Raw genomic sequence first — 10,823 nt, 5'->3', positions numbered from 1 at the left:
AACCTCTTCTTTCTTTTCCCCTCCTCCCCTCTTTCTTTTTCTTTTCCCCTTCTCCCCTCTTTCTTTTTCTTTTCCCCTTCTCCCCTCTTTCTTTTTCTTTTCCCCTTCTCCCCTCTTTCTTTTTCTTTTCCCCTTCTCCCCTCTTTCTTTTTCTTTTCCCCTTCTCCCCTCTTTCTTTCTCTTTTCCCCTCCTCCCCTCTTTCTTTTTCTTTTCCCCTCCTCCCCTCTTTCTTTTTCTTTTCCCCTCCTCCTCTCTTGCAGGCTGTGTACATGTTCTACGCACTGGCAATCGTCTGCGATGACTTCTTCGTCCCCTCGCTGGAAAAGATCTGCGAAGTAAGTGTCAGATGAGTGTTAGATAAATGTTCCTTTCTCATGTGCTGCTTTCCCAGCAGTTCTGGAGAGCTTTGGGTTTTGTGCTGATGGTGTATTCACTGCTGTCCTGCAGCGCTGCCCTTGCTGCTTCTCTTCTTGCTCAGCATGATGTGTGCTCAGCTCCGTGTTCTCTTCCCAGGACAGGCTCTCCAGGTACTCCAGGAACTCACACGGTGGTGCTTGCTGCTGCCTCTTGTTTGTGTGTCTTTGTAGATGGCTCTGCAGAAGCACCAGGCCATAGCCTTAGGCTGACACTACTTAAAACCTCTGGTGGTTCACCCCAGCAGAAATTGAGGATCTTGTACCCTGCCCTCACAGTTGTGTCTGTCATACCTTGTGTTGTGTGGGTGTAAGTTGTAAAGCAGCAGGGACAGCTAGGTCAGCTGTCAAGAAGCTTGTGAATGCTCCCAGCAATTGCAAGGGACTCTATTTCTCTTTGGTGAGGTCAGGATGCCTAAATTTTAGAAGACAAGGAGTACATTTTGGCCTAAATCAGCTCAGACAGCCACAGAGCAAACACAGGCCATGTGCCTGAGGTTACTGCGAGCCATATCTGCTGTCAGTTCCAGGCAGTGAAGTCTTTGTATGTGGAGAATATGGTTTGGTCTTGGCAGTGAGAGGTCTGTGTCATCTGTAGAAGAGCTTGCCCATGTGCCTGGGAACAAGTGTCACCCATCAGGACATGGGCTGTGCTGGCCCTGGGAGAGGTGTGGAAATTGGTAGGATAAGTCATTTGTGCTGACAGCACTGATGGAAGCTGTCTCTAACCTGATATTTGGAGTTTAGCATCCTGCTGTGCAGGCCTTTTTTTCATCATCAAGGGGAAAAGCCCCCAGGAAATTCCAGGTTTTGGTGCTTAAGTATAGAGGTAGCTGAAAAGTAACAAAACAAGGCAGGAGCTTCTGTCCTGCAAAGTCACTGCACTTTCTGGGAAACCCCATTGCAAGATTCAGGAGAGAGGGAGCACTGGTACAGAGGTGGGGATAGGACATGCTGGGGAATGTAGACATGCTGAGTTCTTTGGCCTCCCCTCCCACAGGGCAGTGAACCTAGGAGAAGAGATGTTTTTCCATAAAGCTGTATTTTATCGGGTTCCACAAGCTTTAGAGCACTCCAGTGATGCTGTGGTCTTCTGTTTCAAAGGCATTCCTGGTGAGGGCACATCCTGTCCTTTCCCTTGTCCCATAACTTAGATACAAAGGGTTGTTACTAATGTGTGGGTAGTGGATGGAGTTACCCTCCCTTAGGGCCAAGGAATAGCCATTGTGGAACCTTCAGAAAGGGCTGCTGTGAGGATTTCTGCTCTCTTGTCTCTGTGCAAAGGTGCTTTGGCAAGGATGAAGCCGTGCTGCAGGGGAACAGGGACAGAGGGGGGTTTCCTGTGTCCTGCCAGACTGGGGTGGCTGCCTCAAAAGCCAGCTCCACCGGGGGCACTTCCCACCACCCTGGGCTTCCTTCCCCATGCTCCTGGATGCCTTTCCTGTTCTACAGTGGCAGCTGCTGCCTTGGTGTGTAGTAACAGCTCAGGGTGGTGGACGTGTGGCAGGAACAGGTTGTTGGTCCTCTTCAGCAGGGGAAGGTGCCTTGTGGCATCTGCTGAGCAGCAACTGCTGCAGATGGAGCAGTGGGAGTGCACCCAATGTAGAGGATGTAATTAACCAAGGAAATCTTTGGAAGCAGCATATGCTGATGAAGTTTTCATAGAACAGTGGGTCTTTTCCTTTCCAGAAGCTCCTGTATTTTAGACAGTCCATGAGTACTGCTGAGGGACAGGTACAGGAGGTAAGTGATGTAGTTGCTGGGAGCAAGGGGGTAAGGAGAGGGTAAACCAAGGCATAAGTCATATTAGGGAAGGTGGCAGGGGGTGAACCAAGCCCTGGCCCTCGACAGGCCAAAGTGGGAGAGGTAAGGTGTGTGTGGCTGGGGTTGTGGAGCAGACAGACCCCATGAGTGGTAAAGTTGGCTTCCTGTTGGCTGGAGTGCTGACCTTTCCCTCCTCCCTAAAAGTGTCACTGGCATCACTTGCCCTCTCTGCCAGGCGATGCTGACTTCAGTAGCCAGTGCCTATGGTAACTTTTCCCCTGTACTTAACCTTTGTTTACACAAAGCTTTACAGGTCCCCGCTCTCAGCAGCCAGTTTAATGCTGGGAATGGAATTCCTTCAGCTTCTCAGTGTGGTAATCAGTGACTCTGTGTTTTCCCTGCAGCGCTTACATCTCAGTGAAGATGTGGCTGGGGCAACTTTCATGGCAGCAGGAAGCTCTGCTCCCGAGCTCTTCACATCTGTCATAGGTAAGGAGCCTGTTGATGCTTCCCAAAACCTGCTTGTTTCCCTGGCTGTTTTCAGAGCTGAGATGGGATTGCTGCACGCCTGCAAGGTTTGTTACAATCGCTCCTGGGCACTCATGGCACTGACTTGGGGGAGTCCTCGCCAGGTGAAGTCAGTCTGGAAGTGCCATTGTCTCACAGCAGGGCCTGGATGCAACCCTGCCACGTCAGGAGGAGCGGGCACTTCACCATAGCTGCCCATTAGCCAGGCTGCACCTACAGCCTTGTCCTCTCCTGTCCAATTTCCTGCTCCATCTGCCACCCCAGCTCCAGGGCACAGTGGGAAAGGATTTCCCCCAGCCTCTCTGGTTGGTACCCTGACACACTGTTCATGTCCTCAGCAGCAGCTTCTCTTCCATCACCTCCCTCTGGTTAGTCTGCCAACACCACTTATCCCTGGAAAAGCCAGAGTGGGGAGGAGAGGAGGGTTTGAAATGCTTTCTCACAGCAGCAGGTTGGTCAGGGCATCACACTTCCAAAGCATCTCTCTGCTTATGGGAAGTGTGATGAGGCGATTCAGCCATCCTTAAGTGTGCAAAACCTGGGAAACTCTTGTGGTGTCACCAGAGCCATGGTGGGGGGCACTGCAGGCAGTGTTACAGAGTGATGCTCCACCTAACCACATTAGGAGGGTGAGGTGTTTCTGCAGTGTGACTCATCCACATCTCCCTTGGCAGGGAATCTTTAGGGCAGCAACTGGGAGAGTACAGAGGGCTCTCCATCACCAAACAGGGTTAGTTCTCAGCTCAGACACTTTCTCTAGGAGATACTTGTCCTTCAGTCACAGCTGCCAGATGCAGAGCTCGAGTTAATTCACTCAAAGCTGTGTACTATGCAGACAGGGCTGATTGCACAAGCAAGGCCTTATCATTTGGGAACTTAAATTGGACCAAGTTGGGATTGTCCTTTGGTTATGGGTAGTACAGTACCAGGGTGAAAATAAAACCAGATTCATTTAGGCAATTTAGAAAAGCCCTCATCAGGTCATCAGATAATTTTCCTGCTGTGGTGTAACACACCGGGTGCCATGTGTCACTTGGCAGGTAAGTGCTTCTGTGTCTCTTGAGAAAAGGATGAAGTTGGAAAAAATATATAAACTCCACTGGCCAGATAAATAGTGTTGGAACCTCAAAAGCAAGAAGTGAATTTAAACAGACTGTCAGCTAGCAGGAGACAGAGTATTATTTTTACGCTGGCTTCCTCAGGAGAGGATTTTGTGCAGCACTTGTGCTGCATGTGATGCATGTGTCCGTCAGTTCATCTCCCTCACCATTAACCTCATTGGCCAATTTTAACCAAATTTGACAGAAGAGCTCTGAATAAAGCTTGTAACACAGCCCCATAACTCATCCTGTCAGGTATCACTTGGCTTGTGAGTAGCTGTGGCCAGACAGCTCTGAATCAGCTCTAGCTTCTGCTGAAGCTTCATCCCTACTGAAGCCAGTTGGGATGGGGACATGGGAAGGAGTAGAGTACTGGGCAGGGAATATCTTATGGGAGACAGTTCCCTGCAGATTTGTGTCCCACCAGCTGCTACCACAGAGCTTGCAGTCTTTTGTGGTGTGTGTTGCCATAATGTTGGGTCACAAGACCAGGAAATTAGTGACTTGGATGTGTCTGAGGTGCTTGGTTTCCACCACACAATCCATACCGGTCCCCTCAGAAAGCAACTCTGCAGTTTGCACATTAAATATGAGGAAGAAGTGGCAGAACTGGTACCTGCCTTTAGATTCATTAATGGGGTGTGAGGTCTGCAATTTTATGTGAAAAAAGTCAGCTCTTTCCCATTTACACAGCTTCTCTTGAACTTGTTTTTCAGGTGTTTTTATCACAAAAGGAGACGTAGGCGTTGGAACCATCGTGGGCTCAGCTGTATTCAACATCCTCTGTATTATTGGCGTTTGTGGGCTTTTTGCAGGACAGGTAAGAGCATTTAATGATCCCTTACAGTTCTTGCTTCACCCTGTGCCTCAGCTGTACTGCAAAATCACATGCCAGGTTCGCAACCTTGCCATGAATTTCTCTGGCTTTGTTGTTTTTAATAGGGGCCTGTGCTGTTCCTCCCGCATTTTTGAAATGAAAAAACAAGAGCAGCAAAGGTCAGCTCGGGCATTTTGAGCTGCCCAAGGTGTGTGGGTGGGCAGAGGAATAATCATTGGTTGTTTGCTCCTAGTGTAGACTGTTCTCCAGCGTGTCAAACCGCTCGTGACAACACAAGCTATTCATCTGAAATTAAAGCAATTAAGTTGTGAGATCTGAGCTGCTGTCTGAATTGCAGACATGATTGACTGTATAATTAAATACCTGAATCTGCATTTACCTTCGCACTTGCCAACATGCCAGGTATTTTTACAATCTCATAAATGTTCTTTGACGTGTTACATTGCAGACTTACTTGTAAAGAGGAGAAGCAGGGTCATGTTACCAGCACAGGGCAATGGAAGAACTAAGAAGAGACCTTGGTCAGTCTGGGAAAGCATGTGGAAAGATGGGGTTTTCCTTGGGATGCAGTTCTGGTTTTGTTAGCAGTGAACTTTTACAGGCTGAAGGTGAACATTTGCAGTGAGGAGGCCTCAGGATAAGGTCACAGCAGTACATTTTAACCACCCACTTGTCCTGATTTGCATGGAACATGCAGCTGGCAGCTACAGATGCTCGATGTGTCAGTGGTTCTGCTGTAACTCTGACTGTGAAAACCCAGTTAAATGAGGTAAATTTCTAATGACCAAAGCCTTCCCAGGGCATGAGGAGGCTGTGTCCCCCAGAGGTATTCTCCTGTCATCAATAGGACTTCTTCTCAAGCTGCTTTTTCCATGCAAATGAGGTGATTAACTGTCTAGCAGGTAATGATGGCAGACTGATTTACTCAGTTCTGATTTTTACTCTTCTCAGTATTGATTGCCTTCCTCAAACCTGCTAAAAACTGGCTACAAACCACAGCTTTCCGTGGAAAAGGCCTGCTGGAGTTCAGGGCTGGACAGAGAAATGTCAGTCTTCTCCAGAGGCCTTTTACAGGTGTATCATTGTTTCAGAAGGATAAATCACAGCCAGATGCTCCTGTAAAACATCTTCAGCCTTCCAGCCCTGGTAGCTTTCACAAGTTCAAGTCATCCTAAGCATGGTCTGTGTGAGTCTCTTTCAAGCCAAGAGTTGAGATTTTGACTGCTCTGCCCCATCTTTGTTTACCTTGAGACTTTGCCGGTGATTTCTGTGTGGTTTTGTCTAGTCACATAACCTCTCTTTGCTGCAGTCTAGCATTCAGAGGGTGAGTGAGCACTGGAATAATTGACATCGCCATGGGCAACTGTGATTTTTAGTGAGCAGATGTGAAATTTCAGTGTCAATAATCCCAGTGTTTTAGGTAAAACTCTGGATCAATTTATTATTTTCATTGTTTCCCACTCCCAGCCTTTGACCAAAAAGTCATTCCCTTTTAGTGGTATGATTCATCGTTTGTTTTGTGTTAGTATGAGTAGGAAATTTGTTTTATTGTCAACAGTATCTCTACAGAGGCACTAACACAGGTGGTGCATTTGGTTGTTGGTGAGATTTCTGTTCTGCTGGGGACCTGGATCTCAGTAGTGAGTTGCCAGGTGAGACTGAGGGTTGGCTGTTGGTCAAAACTGCTTGCTGTGATCCAGGGTTTTTTAGTTTTTCAGATGTATTGCCTGTGGGCTGGGAATCCCAGAGGTCAGACCTGCAGGGCCCTTCTGCTTCATTTTACTCTTTTAGAAAGCCTTCTTTTGATTTGTTTCGTGTTTGTTTTTTTGGTGGTTTTTTTTTTGTTTTTTTTTTTTGTTTTTTTTGTTGGTTTGGTACTTTATTTGTTTTTGGTGGTTTGGTTTTTTGGGTTTTTTTTTTTGTTGCTTTTTTTAATGTTGGTTGGGTTTTTTTGTTTTATTTTTTTACAGGTAGACAGTTGAATTGTAAAATACTGTCCAGCTCTCTCCAGGATATGTTCATTTTTAAATTAGGTTGTAGTTTGTATGTTCTGTGTTGAATGTATTGTTCTTTGACTGAGTTTGGTTATGTGCAGCTTATTTAGAAAAAGAAACAAATGCACAGCCCCAAAAAGGTGGTATGCATTTGCTTGAGCACCAGCCCTAGTTGTTTACTCTTCCAAGCCTTTCCTGGCTGTATGTGCACTCTTTTCAGGATAAATCAGAATAAGCATCCCACTGCTGGATCAGGAGAAAGGAAGCGTGCCTACACCTCTGTGTGACTCTGCACACCTGAAAAAAGGCCTTGAAAAAGAGCATTGTGAGGGTTGAAAGTCAAACACTGAAAAGTTAGAAAATAGCAGTGTGAGGGTTCCGTGTGCATCCTTAATTTGCCCCCCTGGTGCGTGTGCGTTATTATCCAGGCTTTAATTAGGGGGTCCCTTGCCGGGTTCTCCATGGGCTCCCTGCCTCCCACTGCACACAGAATGGACTTCGCTCACTTAATGAGCAGCTATTCAGGATTTTGTTTTCTCTTATTGTTCACTCTGTGCCCTTCTGCCTTATTTACCAGGCTCTATTCAAGCCCTGTTCCAGAGGCGGAATTATTAATTTCCTCTTGAACTTCTGCCGATCTCGTCGCTATTGTATCTGAGCAGTTGATGAGCAGTTAATTAATTTTCCCCAAACCTCTGTGAGATGAGGGGGTGTTTTAAAGATGGGAAAACAAAGCACAGAGAGATTAAATGAAAAAGAATAACTTGTCGTTTTAGGGGCCAATTAGCGTTGGCACAGCCCTGCTCTTTTTCCCCTGGTGTATCGCATTCTGTGGCATGCTTGTGGCTCCTTGCTCCAGGTGCTGCTTCCACTGCTCCACAAGGCTTTCCTTGCTGGACTGGCTGTGGTTTGAGTGGCCATGGCAATCTCCACACAGCTCTCCTTGGGAGCATTCAACTCCTTGAGCCATATGAGTCCTTCTTCTCCTCCTCACTCCAGCTTCCTTCTGCAGGGAACCACACAGGATGCCTCTGTCCTGAGCCCTGCCCTCATCCCTAAGGCTCTTTTTGTCTGGACCTAAGCAGGTGACTTAACTACATCTCCTAACATTTAGTGGTTGCTCTTCCTTTTCGTCACTCCCCCTCCAGCTCTTGAGGCCTGAGAGTAAAGTTTTCAGCCAATTCCTCCCTTGGGTCATGCATCCACCCATAGCTGCCTTTTGAGCATCCAGCTTTCTTCCAGTGCTTTTGAGCCCTTCTCCTCTCCTCTTGGCCTAACTTCTCCTGGCTGATGTTACCCGTGCCAGGGAGGCACCTCTTGAGGTACAGGAGTCTGCCCTGCAGCCAGGGAAATAATATTTTCCACTGTTTCATCTCCTCCAGAGATTCTGGACTGGAGGGATTAAAAAAGGGACAGTGGATGCAGGCTGCCCGTGTGTTTGATAGCCAGATGAGAACCATCCCCTAAAGGCTGGATTTTCTAAACTAGCATCCACACTCTGAAAATCAGGGTTTTCAAATATGCCTTAAACTGGGCGTCTGCAGAAGCAAAGAATCTTCACATCTGTTGTGTGAGGTGTTTGACGAAGGCATGCTTGGAGAGAGGGCCCAGGTTTTTCCCGTGGATAGTGAATGCTGCCCATGTGCTTGTGGCAGTGAGCCTTAGAAGCTCCTCCTGCTTTCTTCTTGCAGCCTGTTGAAATATTCTGCGTAGCAGTCACACCCAGAGGAGGATTCAGTATACGGAAGTATGTTGGGAGCTGTCCTCATTCCCCACCTGCCTGTGCAGTGCAGGTTGGATGTGTCTGCAGCCGTTTGCTCCTATGTCCCTGCACCTGGGACACCAGCACGTCTCCTTGCAGGTAGTCAACTGCTAAGACACATCACCCAAATGTTTTTTTAGCTGCTGTGTCTGCTTTGCTTCCTTCTGGAAAAGGGGGAGCAAGGAGGTAAGGGAACACTGAGGGAGAAGGAAATGGCAGCAGATGCAGCCCATCAGACAGTAGTCCAGCAGCATTCACAGGGACACATGCTGGATAGCAGTGAGGAGGCTGCTGTCTGCCATGGTGATGGATTGCATCGGGCTTTTTCCATGCTTGCAAGCCAGCTGTGTATGGGAAGCTTGACCTTAGTCTGGGGTCCCCTCCAGGCCTTAGTCGCACTGTCCTGTCTTCTCTCAGCTCATGTTTGTGCTTCTCAAGCTGTCCCCTCCTTCCCCTGCCCTCTCACCGTCCTTGGCGGCGAGGACGAGGCATTCTCGGAAGCAGTCCTTGCTTAATTCAGCTCTCATTCAAGCCAGCACAAGCAGAGTTTGTTCAGTTTTGGACATTCCCCCATGCAGATTCATCTTGTTTTTTGCAACTCTGCTGCTCTCTGCTCGCCATCCCATCCCACTCTGTCCTCTCCCAGCATTGGCCTACAGCATTTTGCAGCATTGCAGAGGAGGGTGAGAAATGCTTCTGTGACAGCAGTATAACTATGAGTTGCAAGTCACCCTGGCATTACCATTCAAAATGTGCATGGCTTGATTTGTTAATTACTATGGAACTGCTCTGTTTTTCGGTTGCATCCAAGTTTCTCTATTTTACCTTTCCCCAGAAACAGACAGGCTTCTCTGGGTGGAGCAGGGGACCAGGAATGCTGGGTTGTGCCACAGATGTTCTTCCAGTTGTCGGTTCTGTCAAGGGGTCTGGTGGGTGGTGAGGCATCATTCCTCAATGTACTGGAGCAGAAAAGGACTACCCCGACAGTCTGACCTGCCTCCTCCTTTTCCAGTGGGATTCTTTTACCTCAGGAAAGAAACTGAAATTTTAATTCAGCAGGCTCTCCTCTGTCCAGGTCACAGAACCCTTGTGCCAGCTGAGTCGCCTCTAGTAATTATCTGCTGCTATGGGTTGTGTCAGTGGAAAATAGACCTGAGAAATAGTGTTAGGTATATTGACAAGGACACTAAACAGAGTTTAATAACCCAGTAGAACATTTCTTAATGAAGCAACTGGGACTTCTGTAATCTGTTTTACCCCACTTCTGCCATTCAGCCAGCTTGCATGCCTCTTAATCTTTTAAGCTTTAATTTCACTCACAATTCAGGCTGCAACCATTACTGACTTTTGGCTTTATGATTGTGTTCATGAGACTTCTTTTCTCCTCCTCGACTCTGGAGGAGTTTTAAAATTGGAGAGTTGGAATGCTGTTGCTTTTTTTTCCTTGGTCTGTGACCGCTGGTGGAAAAACATGTAAAACTCTGGGGAAGTAGTTTAAGGAGAATTTAATGCCAGATGTTGGGACTGTTCACTGCTGTCACAGCCCAGGGCACAGTGGGGTTTGATGCTGGCAGTGTTTTATGGTGACCGTGAACCTGCTCTTTCACTGACAGGGCTGTGTTGCAGATGTGGGACAGACTAATAAGTCAGACTGAAGTAGTGCCAGAAACCATGGCTGTGGTCCTTGGGTACCTAGAGCTGTTGGTGTGGCTGTGGTGTGTGGGAGCCCAGGTACAGGAAAGCAGAGGGAATCCTGGCAGGATGCTGTGGAACATCAGGCAGTCTGTAAGGTGCTGAGACAGAGAGGTTTCAGGATAGAGGGGTGCCAGTAATTCAGACATGCTGCCCGAGGCAATCAGAAGAGTTGCAAATGGATTCCGATCAGCATCAAACCAAGGCTACTTCCTAATTGCCACAAAACACCATTACCATTTTAGGTTAAGTTTTCTCTTTCAAAATTGACACACAGATCGGTACTGTGGATGTACCATTTGTAGGATTTTTTTCTCAAATCACTTATATTGTAAAACCAAGGGAGATCATAAAACCTGTTTTGTACTTCTGGCAAGGACTGGCCAGTCTGAAGAGACTGGGAGATGTTTACTCTGTGCACGCCTTCCTGTCTACAGCTGTCCTTGAATTCTGCTGTGGATCTTGTGGTCCAGCAGAGGCCTTGGGATCCTGCTGCCTCAGCACTGTGGGAATCTGAGCTAAAGAGACATGCTGGTCCAAATAACTCATGATGATTATGACTACCAGTTGAGCAGGGAAATATTTCTGGCTTTGTCCTGAGGTTTGGAGAGTGTCCACTGTTTCCATTCTGAGAATGTCACATAGACAGATTGCTGCAGCAGTGATGAAAATATCAAGAGAAGCTTAGAAAAGCAAATATTCATGGGGAAGTAATGAGAATAGATGGAGTT

The 10,823-nt window shown here is 47.4% G+C and overlaps 1 protein-coding gene across 1 annotated transcript in view; it reads left to right on the top strand.

The window, feature by feature from the left end:
- Positions 1–261: 261 nt before the first annotated feature.
- SLC24A3 (solute carrier family 24 member 3) overlaps positions 262–10,823 on the top strand; it is a 42,926-nt gene continuing 32,364 nt past the window's right edge. Inside the window, exons 1-3 of the mRNA XM_062490733.1 lie at positions 262–336; positions 2,583–2,667; positions 4,523–4,626. Of these exons, the coding sequence (XP_062346717.1) occupies positions 271–336; positions 2,583–2,667; positions 4,523–4,626 (255 nt within the window). The 5' untranslated portion in view covers positions 262–270. The remainder of the gene's footprint in view (positions 337–2,582; positions 2,668–4,522; positions 4,627–10,823) is intronic.

Source organism: Cinclus cinclus, chromosome 3 (assembly GCF_963662255.1).
Source record: "Cinclus cinclus chromosome 3, bCinCin1.1, whole genome shotgun sequence".
Lineage (NCBI taxonomy): Eukaryota > Metazoa > Chordata > Aves > Passeriformes > Cinclidae > Cinclus > Cinclus cinclus.
Note: the sequence above shows the minus strand (reverse complement) of the source record. Positions and strands in the feature narration are given on the sequence as shown.